The sequence below is a fragment of the Opisthocomus hoazin genome, chromosome 8 (genome assembly GCF_030867145.1).
Source record: "Opisthocomus hoazin isolate bOpiHoa1 chromosome 8, bOpiHoa1.hap1, whole genome shotgun sequence".
Classification (NCBI taxonomy): Eukaryota; Metazoa; Chordata; class Aves; order Opisthocomiformes; family Opisthocomidae; genus Opisthocomus; species Opisthocomus hoazin.
The window spans coordinates 3,129,800-3,145,318 of NC_134421.1; the positions used below are offsets into that span (position 1 = coordinate 3,129,800).

Below are 15,519 nucleotides of genomic sequence, written 5' to 3' on the forward strand. Positions count from 1 at the left end.
TCCTCCTCTCGCCAGCCTCGCCGGCATGGGACCTGGGTGGCCGGCAGCCCTGCTGAGTCTGATCTCAGCGCTGACCTAGCAGGAAGGGATAAAACCATCCTTGTGTCCGCCGTGGGCAGCGGGGCAAGTGAGACGGTAAAGCCCGGCTTCCCCGGCAGCAAGGAGCATCCCTTGGAGCATCCTTCGCTCCTCCACACCGCCCTGGGGCGGGCAGCTGTGATCTTTGGGATGAACCAGAAGCCTGTTTGTTTTCTTGGGGTGTATAAAGGAACCCAGCAGCGGGAGGGCCCCCCGGGTGTGAAACATCCCTGCGGGTCGGCGGGTGCCCCGAGGTGTGGGGGTTACACGAGGTCGGTGCTCGCTGGCTGGCAGGGCGTTGCGGGGGCCTTGAGTGCCGGCACAGGGAGCTTAACGGGGGAGCAAAGCCCCTGTTCCCCACTCCCAAGGAGCCCAAGGATGTGTTTTCCAAGCTTGGGGCTGGGAACGTGATGCTTGGCTGGGTGTAGAGCAGGCAGAAGGACCTGGAACGCTTTATGGAAATGGCAGTGACACGTTCCCTGCTTCCTCTCTCCTGGGGTGGCCAAATGCAGGGTCCTGCACCTGGGGAGGAACAACCTCATGCAGCAGTACAGGCTTGGGGTGGACCTGCTGGAGAGCAGCTCTGCGGAGAGGGACCTGGGTGTGCAGGTGGACGACAGGGTGACCATGAGCCAGCAGCGTGCCCTGGCTGCCAAGAAGGCCAATGGGATCCTGGGGTGCATCAAGAGGAGTGTGGCCAGCAGGACGAGGGAGGTTCTCCTTCCCCTCTACACTGCCCTAGTGAGGCCTCATCTAGAGTGCTGTGTCCAGTTCTGGGCTCCCCAGTTCAAGAAAGATGAGGAGCTACTGGAGAGAGTCCAGTGGAGGGCTACGAGGATGATGAGGGGACTGGAGCACCTCCCCTACGAGGAGAGGCTGAGGGAGCTGGGCTTGTTCAGCCTGAAGAAGAGAAGGCTGCGAGGGGACCTTAGAAATGCCTACAAATATCTGCAGGGTGGGTGTCAGGAGGATGGGGCCAAGCTCTTTCCAGTGGTGCCCAGTGACAGGACAAGGGGCAATGGGCACAAACTGAGGCACAGGAAGTTCCAGCTGAACACGAGGAAGAACTTCTTCCCTCTGAGGGTGACGGAGCCCTGGCCCAGGCTGCCCAGGGAGGTTGTGGAGTCTCCTTCTCTGGAGATATTCAAGACCTGCCTGGACAAGGTCCTGTGCAGCCTGCTCTGGGTGACCCTGCTTCAGCAGGAGGGTTGGACTGGATGACCCACAGAGGTCCCTTCCAACCCCTACTATTCTGTGATTCTGTGATTCTGTGACGAGGGAAAGCGGTGGCCCGGGCTGTGCAGCACAGCAGCGCGTTGATGTGCTGCGGGGTGTGGGCTGGGGCCCGTGGGCCACTCCGGAATGAAGGCAGAAAAGCAGTAATGTGGGATCAGGTGCTCTGGACGTCTTGAGCTGAAACCTTAAGAAATCAAGATCTCCCCTCGCAAGGCTGGGCTGAAGCGATGTGTTTGCACGACGCGGCGGATGGCTGGTGGGTAGCGCTGGCGCCGCGAGCCGTGATGCTGGGTGCGAGGAAAATGCCGGTTGAACTGCAGCTGAAGACCTGGGTGGTTGTTGCTCTCTCCTCTGCGTTGCGCCGAGCGTGGCTCTCTGTGCTCTATCTTCTCTGCTTGCTGATGGGGACAGTTTGGCACTTCTCAGCGTGGCACCTGTGTTTGATGTATGACATACACTGGGGTTCAATAACATTTTGCTCAAAAATAGTCTTTACTGTTATTTGTAAGTGCTTTGAGATCTTCCTAAGGAAGGCTCTGTTTCAGTCCAGGGGGCTATTAAATTCCAGTACATGTAATGAAGCGAATATTGCTGAGAAAATTAAGGGGCAAAGGAAAATGTCTCTTATAGGCCATAACTATCTTGGATTACTGCAGCTCAGGTGTAAAGGCTTTGGCTAAAAACAGAGAGTAGGAGGTTATTACAAGCTGAAGTAAACAACATGTTCAAGGAAATTGAATTATGAATTAGATAGACTGGGTGGCTTAGAAAACTGCAGACAAAAAACAAACCAAATACCCAGGCTGCCAACGTGCTGGTGAAATCTGAACAGAGGAAGTTTTACCAGTCTCTTCGGGAGCAGCGGCCAGAGAACAGCAGCATGCTCTTATCTGCAGAGGCAAGAAAGCCCTGCCCGACTCCAGCAAGCCCCTGTAGTCAGAGTGGAGATGTTAAAAGAAAGGGAGGCTGTTGATCAGCAGCACAGGAGGGAAAAGGGGGGTCTTGAAGGGGCTGAAAAAGCGTTTCTCTGAGTCACCGCAGGATGAGAAATGAGCAGCTTGGGGAGGGAAGACTTGGGTTGCTGTTTTCTGAAGCGAGCAGTCTGTGCAGCCCCTGCAAGCCTCCGGGGCCAGGTGGGCAGCGGGGCTTCTCGTGAGGGGCTTGAGGAGGAGGAGGCTGGACCACGGGCAGGCTGAGGCCCCGTCTGACCCCAGTGATCCTGCAGGCCGGGGACTTGCTGCCGCTGCTCGGCTCCATCACCAGTGGGTCAGGAGCACCCACGGCATCAGTCTTGTTCATTGACCCCCGAGCAATTTGGGAACTGCCAGGGGTCTGGGAAGGACACAAAGGTGGCATCCCAAGACCTGCAGTAACCTTTTAAAAAGGGAAATAAAAGTGCACGCAGCCTGAGCTGATGCTCACAGTCATGCTGACTAAGTAGGATCGTAAGCTCTGCAAGCCAAGCTTAGCTTTATTTACACTGTGCCAGCCACAGGCTGTAATGCTTCAAAGAGGACCGTATGCGAAGGCAGATCCAGAATTCCCTAAAGACATCCCTCTGGGGCTGGGCTCCCACTCAGCCCTACGTGCACCCCGCGGGCGTTGCGTTGTCAAGGGTATCACTGGGATTTAGAAATGAGCCACTTCATAAGCCGCAGCGCTAATGAAGCTTGGTGTCTTGATATTTGGCTTCTGCCATGGCTGGTAAAACACCAGTTCTTTTCCTGCCCTTGGGATATTTCTCATGTCTTTTGCTTGTGTGATTTATGTGGTATTTAACACTGGTTGACTCTTTCTCCCTGTAGCTTTCCGCTCAGTGGGGATGCTGAGTTCCTGCCTTTTCCCTGTTCCCTGGCTGTTGTGAAATTCATAGGTAGTCGATATCTTTGAGGTTTGTACCAACTGTTAAATCTGGTTGAAACTTGTCAGCTGGGTCCAATGTTATGGCAAGTATGGGATAGGCAGTTTGATGGCAAAAGTCTTGTTATCTTGACAGATCGAAATACAAGGGCACCAAAAACCATGAGAGGGTGTGATTTAAACTCGATTTTGATGAAAAAGAGCAGCTGAAAATTGAAGGCCGTGCTATGACTGCCCGCAAGCACAGTGGTACTTTAGGAATCAATTATAAAAAGAGCTTTGATTTCTTCCAGTCTTTTTGAAATGAAAAAACTAACTAATACCTTGCTCTCTAAAAGCAACCTCCTCACTCCATTCCTCCAAAAAGAGTAAAATACACCGAGGTCAATTACTTTTTCAATGTCCCAGTGCACAGATGTAGCTGTCCCAGTCCAACCTCATCGTCTGTCCCTTCCCATTCTACAAATCAGAGATTTGACCTGACTCCCTGTGAAATAAATCGTGAGCTGAGTTTCCATGGATCAAAGAGAAGGTGATGGGTCCACACGTTAGCCGAGTTGCTTGTGGGACAGTCGGGGAGAGCAGTTTCACCAAATCCACCCCTAGCAGAGCTTTGTTTTTCCTTCTCACCGACTGTGCTGCTGGGTCTTGCAGCAGTGGGCTGGGAGAGGACTCATTCTGTGCAGCTGTCCCTGGAGCTAAAACCAGATTTTCCTCCAGAAAATGACAGCTAACGGGAGCGTAGCATCCCTTCATGAGGCCCATCAGCCCAGGCAGGAGAAGAGGTAAAGATTAAACAAAACCTCTTGCTGCATGGTTGCTCTTTGGCCGGTATGGAAGAGGAAAGGCAGAACCATGCATTGGTGAAGGTGGCCTGAGCAACACGGGCGGTTGGGCAGATGGTGCCCAGCTGACCATGGCCTCAGGACATGAGGTCTTGGCTGACAGGTATAGGTGTGATTTGGAGTCATCAAAACCACTGTGGTGCTTTCCATTGACTTCTGTTCTTCACGAGGGGATCCTGGGGCAAGACTGGTGTTTGTCCAAGGGCTCACCAGCACTACTACTCTGGGGAAGGAGGGTCTAGCCAAATGGAGACTTTTCTCATTAAACTTGTCCCAGTAATACTTTTCTTCTGCTTTTCTTTCCTGCCTAGCTTCTCTTTTGTCTCTATAATGTGGCTGCCCTTCAGCATTGGTTGAATGATTGTCTTATCTCTATTTTATAAACCCCTTAGGAAGAAAGATTTTAGAAAACAGAGGGCTTAATTAATAAACTTTGTCATCGCTTCATTCCTCGCTGTTGGTTTCTGCTTTTGCTGTTCTCTGCAGAAGGCAGCGGTGGTGGCTGCATTGGCGACTGCACACAGCTAGGCTTTTGGATCAAATTTGGCATTGACAAATGTCAGCCTTGGAGCACTGGGACATGTTATTGACAGTGAGCGGAAAGCGGAGTTCAGAGGCACCTTGTGGGACTAACAGCTTTCTTTTATTATCTTTTAGGAGCTGTCATTTGCAAACAACTCTGTTTACTTCTAGTACTCCTCTCCTCCCCAGTTAATTTTCTTTGAAGTTTTGGAGCCTTTAAATTAGGTCTTGGAGAGAAGGGCCACCACCAGAAGCTGTGTGTACCTGTGCCACCCAGGGGGAGACCAGGCTTGCCCAAATCAAGTCCCCCTCCTCTGCTAGCAGAGGGCTCCTTCAACTTTTGTGGAAAGTGTTCATCTGGTCTCTCACTGCCGGGAGGCTCTGGAGAGTCACAAGGTTCTGCAGACTTGTCCAAGGAAGCGAGAGATGATGATGAAGAGCTAGATGAGCTGTGGGTTTGCAAGGCTCCCGGCGCATCACTTCCCTTTGGCACTCAGCATCCCCTGGGTGCCTCGCTGAGCGCTGTAATTCCTGGCGCTGGACAACCTGTCCGTAGAAAAGGCTTTTCTAAATGCTGGGTGTTGCTGAACTCCTGACCACTGGCCTTGCTGCTGGTTACGGCAGCCCCTGGGGCTCTGCCTCTTCGCATCCGTGCAGTGTCTGCGCCCCGTGCCGGCCTTGTCTTCTCACCTGTGTTTGCATCTCCCTTGCAGGTCTGGATGGATGCAGGCACTCAAATCTTCTTTTCGTATGCAATTTGTCTGGGATGCCTGACAGCTCTGGGCAGCTATAACAAATACCATAACAACTGCTACAGGTAACTGGAGCACGGCTCTGCTGCCTAGAGCCTTCCCCTCCCTGGAACATCAGTGCACATAGGCTGGTGAACTGCTGGAGGCTACTGGCCTTTTGAAGCGTTGCGTTCTCTGTTTCTACTCAAGGTGTAAGAAAATTCTTTCCAGGTGTTTTCTCCTCAAATCCAGCTCTCTGTTCTTTCTACGCAAGGGAACTATCTGTTCGTGACATGGATGACAAATCTTTTATTCCACACCAGCTGAGACCCAGCAAAGTCAGATCCTCTTCCCTAGCTTTGCGACCCAAGCCCACACCTCAGCCTCCCCTATTGCATGGGTGCATGAGTAGCCGTAGGAGAAGCAGAGCTGTGAAATCTAATGGCTCTAGACTGGAGTCCTTTCACCTTGTGATTCATCTTTCCTAGATTCCTTTGGACCCAGTGCCTTGCGCAGTTGTCAGTGCTCTGGGTTCCTATGTGATGTCTGTGTTCTACATACAATCCTGCAGATATGACTTCTGTTTCTTGCATGCTCTCCCCATGCTGGACTGCCCTTGAACAGAGATGGGCCAGGCTGCCACACAGAATCAGCTGTCAGGTTGGTCAGGTGAAAATAAACTCATTTCGCTGTAGATGTATCCAGCTTCTGGAGCTGCATCCCCAGGGATAAAAGACTAGTGAGTGGAAGAGGCCACCTCTAGATAAAACTACCCACCTCCCTTCCTGCCCTTTCTTTGCTGACTATGTTGCTCCTGGTACTGGGTTCTCCCCCCATCTTTTAAATTCAGAATTGTGGTTGTTGCCATGGAAGGTCCAGGTAGACCACTGGCTACATGGTCCTTGCTTGGCATGTCTCTCTCTCTTCACCTTAGGAGAAGCTCACTCCTGCTGTAGGGATGCTTCCCCAACAGCAGCTGTGCTGGGACTGTCATTCCTTTTCACGTCCCTTCTCCCAGATGCAGTTTTGAGAGAAAAAGCTGTAGGAAAAGAAGAGGTAATGGATCTGTCTCTGAACTGCTGCGTGTCATTGGCCATTAGCCCTTTGCATCTGCAGCCTGCGTGTGTAGCACGGAGATGATGACAGGGGCTGCTTAGAAGCAAGGTTGTAAAGAGCTTCTGTAACTGCAGCTGGGAGATGGTACAGAAAGGTGAGAGACATCTGTCTGCGCACAGACCCTTTATGCTGTTTGGCTTTGCTAGGGAAATCATTCTTAATGTTGGTGTCAGACCTCCGAGCAGCCTGTTCCCAGGCATAGACCCAGTTTTAACGAGTCGGTCCTGTGCTCTGCAGCCTTGGTTTGCATAGGAAGACAGGACCAGGCTTTAATATGGCAGGAGAACAGCAGCATGGTGTCCCGCTCATTATCCCAGGCCAGACGTAACCTTTGGTGACTTGGTAGAGAAAAGGATGGGGGCAAGAGGAACCATCGCTCATATGGTAGCAGTCTAAGATGGCATCAAATGGTGTAGACCATTTCTTGTTTTCTGGAACACTAAGGGATATCATGAAGGCTCCTTGGCTCCCTTTTGGGTGAAAATCTGGAGAGAACTCTTTGCTCTGGCCATTCCCTGCAAGTTACCCTGCACCACAACACTGCTTCCACCTGCCAGGTAACTGGAGAGCATCTCCCAGCCCATGCCTTTGCACGGAGGGCTTGACCTGTCATGCATGCATCGTGGGATGTATGTACATCATGAGGAAAGAGGGAGAAGCACAGGGAAGCAAGAGGAAGTATTTGAAATAAATGGGAATTTGTATAAAAAGACTGAGAACATAATCTGGGTGGAGAGCAAGTGGTTTATAGCAATCAGAGAAACCAGGTTCTGCTGTGGGCTTCCCACTGGGTTAGCTGAGCTTGGTGGAGCATGACCCTCCTTACCAGCCAGGAGATTTGTGGGGACTCATCCTGAAGCCTCTTTCAGTCTCTCCTGCCTTAGACACCAAGTGCAAAGGCAGAGCGATGGTGTTAGGTGCTGTGCAGTCCTTGACAATGCAAAAAGCTGTGCTTTGGAAGGAATAATCTAAATTTGTGTGGTGTAGGATCTCTGCATGAGATGTACTTTCTCTCTCTAGAAATGGTTGCAGACCGTGAATAGATCTAGTTAATGTGCAGGGAGGAGCATGAAGCCCTCAAAATCCTAGACACCTAAAGACTGATACAGAAAATCACGCTGGATTTGCAGAGTAGCATTTAATGAAGTCAGAATGGGCCATGAAATGCTGGAAGGGGTGTGTTTGGTTTGGTTCAGAATATCTTGGAAAGATGCTGCAAACGTTACTGTTGTCCCCAGGGTTGCAGTCACAAGAGGACTAGGGAGACTGGAACGTGAAAAGAATTCGGGTAGATAAGAGATGCTTGATTTTAAAGCATAGATGGATGAGAATTAGATGAAACAGAGACAAAAGGAAATAGATCAGGGAAAATAAATTGGATGGCTCTGTTAATCTTTTTCTCATAATGCGAGGACTAGGAGACATCTAGTAGTGCTGAGAACCAAGAAGATTGTAACTGGTTTGAAAAGTCTATTAAGGAAAAAAACATGCCCCCTTCTCAGAGAAAAATAATCTCTGGTACTCTCTGCTGCAGGAGGGACCAGAGGAGAGAGAGGAAAAAAGAAAAAAAAAATCAGGCATTTAGATGTGTAACAAGACTATCTCACGAGCGAGGAGCTTAGGTGAGGAGTGCATCTTCATGCTGTCCTTGGAGAAGGCTTTCCTTGGGAGGGCTCCTGCTGTGCTGCCCACCCTGTGGCATCCTCCTACCGCTCCTGGTGCCAAGCTGAGCTGTGAGGGTGCTGGAGTCGAGGCACTGCTCTGGGCACAGTGGCTGGGGCGGGAGAGCGGGTGCTGCCCTGGGGGGCTGCCATGGGGTGTGGGTCATGCCTGGACCCCCACCTGGCTGATGCTGTGCCCCCTCCTCCCAGGGACTGCGTGGCCCTCTGCTTCCTCAACAGCGGCACCAGCTTCGTGGCTGGCTTTGCCATCTTCTCCATCCTGGGCTTCATGGCGGAGGAGCAGGGCGTGCCCATCGCCGAGGTGGCCGAGTCGGGTGAGTGGGGCTGTGGTGGGACGGGGCTGCGGGGTTGCTGCAAGGGGAGCATGCCCACGGGATACCCACCCTGGGACGGACGATGTTGCAGCTGCAGGTGCCCATCCTGGTGGGCAGCTCTGCTTTCTGCCTCCAAAAACCAGGGAGAAACAAAGGGACACTCATGAGATGTTCGGACGCGATGGCCGTAGGTGGAGGTCAGTGTGAGCTGCCTTGAAGGGTTAGGGTCAGGCAGCTGCTGTCTCTTGGTGGGGGTGTGAGGTGCCTGCATGACACGTGCTCAGGCTTGTGCTGTGCTCCCCTGGGCTCAGAGGCTTCCCCTGGCTCCCAGCCCTCACGATGATGATGCAGCCGGAGCTTGCTGTGTCCCTTTCCCCCTTTCCCTTTCCCTTTCCCCGCCCTTTCCCTTTTTCCCGCCTTTCCCCCCCTTTCCCCCCCTTTCTCCCCCTTTCCCTTTCCCTTTCCCCCTTTCTTTCCCTTTCCCTTTCCCCCTTTCTTTCCCTTTCCCTTTCCCCCTTTCTTTCCCTTTCCCCCTTTCTTTCCCTTTCCCTTTCCCCCTTTCTTTCCCTTTCCCTTTCCCCCTTTCTTTCCCTTTCCCTTTCCCCCCCTTTCCCCCCCTTTCCCCCCCTTTCCCCCCCTTTCCCCCCCTTTCCCCCCCTTTCCCCCCCTTTCCCCCCCTTTCCCCCCCTTTCCCCCCCTTTCCCCCCCTTTCCCCCCCTTTCCCCCCCTTTCCCCCCCTTTCCCCCCCTTCCCCCCCTTTCCCCCCCTTTCCCCCCTTTCCCTTTCCCTTTCCCTTTCCCTTTCCCTTTCCCTTTCCCCCTTTCCCTTTCCCTTTCCCCCTTTCCCTTTCCCTTTCCCCCTTTCCCTTTCCCTTTCCCTTTCCCTTTCCCTTTCCCTTTCCCTTTCCCCCTTTCCCTTTCCCTTTCCCCCTTTCCCTTTCCCTTTCCCCCTTTCCCTTTCCCTTTCCCTTTCCCTTTCCCCCTTTCCCTTTCCCTTTCCCTTTCCCCCTTTCCCTTTCCCTTTCCCTTTCCCCCTTTCCCTTTCCCTTTCCCTTTCCCCCTTTCCCTTTCCCCCTTTCCCTTTCCCCCTTTCTTTCCCTTTCCCTTCCCCCCTTCCCCGCCTTCTTCCCCTTCCCCCTGGGCTCCTCCGCCCCTCGGAGCCTGGCTTTCACGCACAGCACTGGCAGAACCGCAGCGAGAGGCTGCGCGGCTGCAGGCTGTGCCGGGCCGGGTGGCTGCCCCGTGCCCCGCGCGGGTCTGCGCCAGCTGTGCCGCCGCCACGCTGCTGCCTGCGCTGAAAGCCCTTCTCCCGCAGGGCCTGGCCTGGCATTCATCGCCTACCCTCGGGCTGTGGTCATGCTGCCCTTCTCCCCGCTCTGGGCGTGCTTCTTCTTCCTGATGGTTGTTCTGCTGGGACTGGACAGCCAGGTAAAGGCGCAGGTGCAGAGCGATTCGCTGCCAGACAAAAGCCACTGTCCCTTTGGGTCAGCCTTGAACTTGGCTGGGGAGCCGGTCAGGACAGGCTGAAGTAGGTGGGATCTCTGCCCTTTGCAGTTCGTCTGCGTGGAGAGCTTCGTCACAGCCCTTGTGGACATGTACCCCAACATCTTCCGCAAGAAGAACCGCCGGGAGGCACTCATCGTGCTGATCTCCATCCTCTCCTACCTGGTCGGGTTGGTGATGCTCACAGAGGTATTTTGGGCTCAGACCACCTGCGTGGTGCTTGCTGGGCCTGTGTGCCCCCCCCAGCAGAGGAGGGGGGGCCTGGCGGGTGGTGGGGTCCGTGCTGGGGCTGAGAGCAGAGCTTGCTGGTGAGCCCCATCCTGCTCCACAGCGCCTGGGGGAGGTTGTCCTTCCCTCCCCGCGGCATTCGCATTTTCCCTTCCAGTCACAATCCTGACACCAAGACCGATAATTGGAGCTCTGGATAGCTCACGCTTTGGTCATAGATTTGCCTTTACACCAGCCAAACCTTGATGCATGGTGAGGGTAGCGCACCTTTGTCCCTCTCTTTCCTCCTGGATGGAGCTACACGAACACTTGCTGTGAGGAAATTTGGTGGGCCTGAGTCAGCCTCGTATCTGTTGCACTGATTTCCTACACGCTACTTCCCTGGGCACATCAGGAGGCTGAAGTAAACCAGGTGTCTCTTAAGGGTGTTGCCACCCTTACTTCCCCGTAGAAGAGCTGCTTTGGTTTTGTGTTGTCCTAAAGTATCCCCACCACCCCTGGAAGTCGCTTGCCCTCCCCTGTCCTCAACGAAGGGTTGCAGAGACTCCTGAGAGCAGGGTTGCTGCATGGCTTCATCAAGCCTTGAGCACAAGGGACGTGGCCTTTGCAGTTGGCTAAAACCCTGCCCCAGAGAGAAGAAGGTGCCTCCAGCTCTGGGGAAGATGTTGAGTTTGTTTCCTGCTCTGGCTGGAGCTCTCTGCCTGTGCCTGATTCCTCTCCTCTCTCTCCCTCCCCACCTCGCCTCGCTGCCCGCTTGGCCCTTTCCAGGGTGGGATGTATGTCTTCCAGCTCTTTGATTACTATGCTGCCAGTGGCATGTGCCTGCTCTTTGTGGCCATCTTCGAGACTCTCTGCATCGCCTGGGTCTACGGTGAGTATGAACCAGGGGGGTTCCCTGCTCTGGTCTCTCAGGCTCTTGCTCGGTCCATCCTAAAAATGCTGGTCCTTGGCTTCTCTTGGCAATCGCTTCGCAGTGCAAGGCAGACCTCTAAACCCTTGCTTTGGTGCCCGTGGACTCAGCTAGCAGGGGCTTCCTCACAGCAGTGCCCTGGGGGATCTGCTTGGCAGGTATCCCCAGCATGTTCCTTTCTGCCCCTGTTTTTGAGGCCCTCCTTCCTTGGGGACTTGGAGCTGGCTGGAAAATCTTTTCCCAGCGTATACAGAGGAGTTTGAGACCCTCAGACATTTTTGAGAGTCCTCTCTCAGCCTGGACATTCACAAGGGATGGGTAAAATCTGGGTTCAGGTCCCAGCCTGGGTGCAGGTCCTAGCCTGGGAGATGCCAGCTGAGGGGCTGGTCCTGCTGACCCACTGAGCTGTTCTGTTAGGGCTACAAGGATGGTGAGGGGACTGGAGCATCTCCACTACGAGGAGAGGTTGAGGGAACTGGGCTTGTTCAGCCTGAAGAAGAGAAGGCTGCGAGGGGACCTTAGAAATGCCTACAAATATCTGAAGGGTGGGTGTCAGGAGGATGGGGCCAAGCTCTTTTCAGTGGTGCCCAGTGACAGGACAAGGGGCAACGGGCACAAACTGAGGCACAGGAAGTTCCGTCTGAACATGAGGAGGAACTTCTTCCCTCTGAGGGTGACGGAGCCCTGGCCCAGGCTGCCCAGGGAGGCTGTGGAGTCTCCTTCTCTGGAGATATTCCAGCCCCGCCTGGACAAGGTCCTGTGCAGCCTGCTCTGGGTGACCCTGCTTCGGCAGGGGGGTTGGACTGCGTGACCCACAGAGGTCCCTTCCAACCCCTACTATTCTGTGATTCTGTGATTCTGGAGTGGAAGGATCTTAGTCCAGGACAAAGACTGAAGCTGGCCACGATCCTGGCGAGCTCCTCGACAGGGCTGTCAGCTGTGCTGAAGTTACTGCCTCTTCTTCTGGGGAGCACCCAAACAGTGGTGAAGGAGGACCCTAGACACGCAGTCCCTGCTACCCTGCTTCCCTGGTAGCAGCCAGGCATCCGTCCCCTCTTCTGCAGGTGCCGAGCGTTTCTACAATAACGTTGAAGATATGATCGGCTACCGGCCGTGGCCCGTCATCAAATACTGCTGGCTCTTCATCACCCCGGCGGTCTGCGTGGTGAGGGCCCTCAGGAAGAGGAGCTGTGGGGAGGGTTGGTGGGGCAGAGCTGGGTGCCTCTGAGATACAGGTACATACCTGCGCACGGAGGGGTGTGCTGGTGGCTTTTGGGGCCAAGTGTGGGGCTAAACAAGGTGGTGAGGGGCAGTGGTAGCAGTGTCTGCTGGTGGGGCGAGCTCCTTGTTACCCAGTGCTGCACATGGGGGCTGTCCCAGCTCTGTTCCTGTCCTGGGGAGCTCTGTGCTACCGTGGGACTCTGTACACCTCTGATTAGGAAGACATCTCTTGGCCAACCGTGTTGATTTTCTTGCTCTTTTTCTCTTGACATCTTCCACCTTGCCAGGCAACCTTCCTGTTTTCTCTGATCAAATACACCCCGCTGACCTACAACAAGAAGTACGTGTACCCGTGGTGGGGGGACATGCTGGGCTGGCTGCTGGCCCTCTCCTCCATGGTGTGCATCCCTCTCTGGATCATCTACAAGCTCTCCACCATCAAAGGCTCCCTCAGAGAGGTGAGGCTGGTGCTGTGGGATCAGGGCGTGGGCTGTACTTCTGTGTTGAAGTCCAGCCTTGCAGGGGGATCATTTGTGTGTTGCAGGTTAATTAGCAGGGAACCTAGAATAAATTGATTGGATGACTCCATGGCTGTAACTGGCTGTTGGTTTTATGAAGTTCTGCCTGGCTGGAGGGCTGCTCCAAGCTGGTTGTTGCCTCCTGGTGCCCTTTGTTTATTGCTTCTGTCTCTTTGCAAGCACCGTTAGGAAAAAGTTCATTAGATAGAGAGGATAACGATTGTCTCCAGTGCCTTGAGTCAGTTTGGAGGCTGCCCTTGACCAAGGCTTGGGGACTTGCTCTGAGAAAGCTCCAGATCCCATTGGCGACGCGGGCAGCTGGGTGTCAGTGGCCTGGGCCTGCCCAGCTCCCGGAGCTGCTGTGACCCATTGCTGGCTGCCCTGAGCGTGCCTGGGGAGAGCCGGGGACCTGGCCAAGCAGACCGTGCTCCAGACAGGCATCCCATCACTGGAGGTTCCACGGGCATCCCGATACCCCAGGATCCCACCCGTTCTCCGCCTCCTGCAAGCGCTCGGGTGGGGGTTGTGACAGCAATGACGGCCCCTCATCCCCGTGTCCGGCGTGGATGGCAAGGGCCACGCGGCATGACGTGGAGGGTGGCACCTTGTGCGCTTGTGGTCCCAGTTAAAGCCAAACCTGTGTGCCCACGCTCTCCCTTCGCAGTCTGTGCTGATGGAGGGAATGGCCTGGAGCTACCTGGCCACCAAACTTTCTTTGGACAGCTTTCTAGCCCTGGCCTGGAGCAAAGGGAGGACAGAGCTTTCCTAGTGTGTCTCCGGTCTGTCACGAGCTCGGTGCTGGCCTTGGGACAAGTGGTTCAAATATGAGTTTATCCCCTCAGCTTCTGAAGTGCCGACTGTCCTTATCTGGGACTTCTCTGGTGTTTAGGGACCAGACCTGCAGCCCTGCCTGGCTGGCTGAATGATACCCATGAGTGGAAGGGAAGGGTCCAGGTCACCTTTTGTCCTTGCAGCTGTGTTCAACGCCTGCCTTTGCCTTCCAGAGGCTCCGCCAGCTCACCTGCCCACTGGAGGACTTGCCTTCCAGGCCGGGCACAGCACAGCCCCCTCTCTCCACCAGAGCTGGCTTCCTGATGCTGACAGAGCTCGAATCTCGTTGCTAGGACCAGTGTGGCTCTCCCTCCCTCCCCCCGGGACAGTTTCTACACAGCCTTTACCACCTGTTGGAAAACGCAAGGATTCTTCATTCTCCAAGGACAAAGGGATTTCTGGGCTGAGCTGCCTTCCCTGGAAGATTTGAAGGGCTGAGGAACGGGCTGCGGTGGAGATGGTCTGCGTGGGGTGAGCAATGCACCTTAATCCTCTCTCTGGAGAGGGCTCTGAAGGAGCCGATCGAGCGCCGGTGTTCCTGAGCATCCCCAGCCTTCTGGTGAGCAGAAGAGAAGGACTGATCCTGGAGCGGAGGGTGTCAGAGAGTCTCAGAGGTGTGGCTCCAACGTGGACTTTGGGAACTTCTCCGTTCATTCCATTAAATCCTTGGTTTTCTCCTCTAGATCCACTCTTGTCTGTTCTGTCTCACCAGGTTGGAGAGTGCAATGCCACCTTCTGCTGGAGCCAGTGCCAGCTCCCAGCCAAAGGGGTCATCCGGCCAGTGAGTCCCTGGGCTATTCCTGGGGCCTGGGAGCGGAGCGTGGGCTTCCTTCGTGCAAGCGAAGGGCGGTGGGAAACTCTCGCTCCTCGCCGCGGGTCTGTGCCGGTTTCGTGCCGACCGCTTTCCGGGTGCTCGAGAGCCGGACAATCTCGGTTCTCCTGCCTAGGGGAGAAAGGCTGCGGGGTTGAAGCGGGACCCGCAGGTGATGTCACCGCACGGGGCCCCCCCTGTCTTCCAGGCTTTTTGGGTTAAAAAAAAAAAAAATCCATAAAAATCCACAAAAATCCCCAGAGCGTGTTCTCAGCGCCGCAGCATCCGAGGAGGGCAGCCAGAGGACGCGCAGCCCCGGGAAGCTGGATGGCTCCCAGCAAACCCCCAGGGAGCTGGAGGCCGAGCCAGCAGCAGCCGCACCGGAGCCCCTCGGCCCCCCGCACCGGCACCGGGGGGTCCTGCGCTGCGGCTGCGGGGGGCGGCGGGCGCCGTCGGCCACCAGGGGGCGCCAGGCCTCCGCCCGCCGCCGCGCCGGGACGTGACGGGGCCCCCGCACCCCCCCCGGCCCCAACACCCCCCCCACCCCCCCCCCCATTTTCTGCCCTCCCCCAGGGACCCCAGCTGCGGCACGCGCTGGTTCGGACCTCTGGGCAACGGCAAATTTTTGGGGCTGGTTTGCTTGGGCTTGGTTGTGCCCGATTTGGTGGTGCTGGAGGCTGGTGACCTGAGATGGGAGATGGGTGGATGGCGGAAGGGGGTCGCCAGCTTTCACAGCATGGTCGGGGTTGGAAGGGACCTCTGTGGGTCACCTGGTCCAACTCCCCTATCAAAGCAGGGTCACCCAGAGCAGGCTGCACAGGACCTTGTCCAGGCGGGGCTGGAATATCTCCAGAGAAGGAGACTCCACAGCCTCCCTGGGCAGCCTGGGCCAGGGCTCCGTCACCCTCAGAGGGAAGAAGTTCTTCCTCATGTTCAGCTGGAACTTCCTCTGCTTCAGTTTGTGCCCGTTGCCCCTTGTCCTGTCGCTGGGCACCACTGAACAGAGTCTGGCCCCATCCTCCTGAGACCCACCCTGCAGATATTTATAAACATTTCTAAGGTCCCCTCGCAGCCTTCTTTTCTTCAGGCTGAACAAGCCCAGCTCCCTCAGCCT

General features: G+C 55.2%; 1 protein-coding gene across 2 annotated transcripts in view; it reads left to right on the top strand.

The window, feature by feature from the left end:
* Positions 1-14,227, top strand: part of SLC6A13 (solute carrier family 6 member 13) — a 35,501-nt gene extending 21,274 nt beyond the window's left edge. For both annotated transcript variants that reach the window (XM_075427950.1, XM_075427951.1), the window contains exons 8-15: positions 5,255-5,358; positions 8,260-8,384; positions 9,699-9,811; positions 9,938-10,075; positions 10,883-10,985; positions 12,089-12,189; positions 12,533-12,703; positions 13,768-14,227. In XM_075427950.1, coding sequence (XP_075284065.1) covers positions 5,255-5,358; positions 8,260-8,384; positions 9,699-9,811; positions 9,938-10,075; positions 10,883-10,985; positions 12,089-12,189; positions 12,533-12,703; positions 13,768-13,887 — 975 coding nt within the window. In that variant the 3' untranslated portion in view covers positions 13,888-14,227. The remainder of the gene's footprint in view (positions 1-5,254; positions 5,359-8,259; positions 8,385-9,698; positions 9,812-9,937; positions 10,076-10,882; positions 10,986-12,088; positions 12,190-12,532; positions 12,704-13,767) is intronic.
* Positions 14,228-15,519: the final 1,292 nt, after the last annotated feature.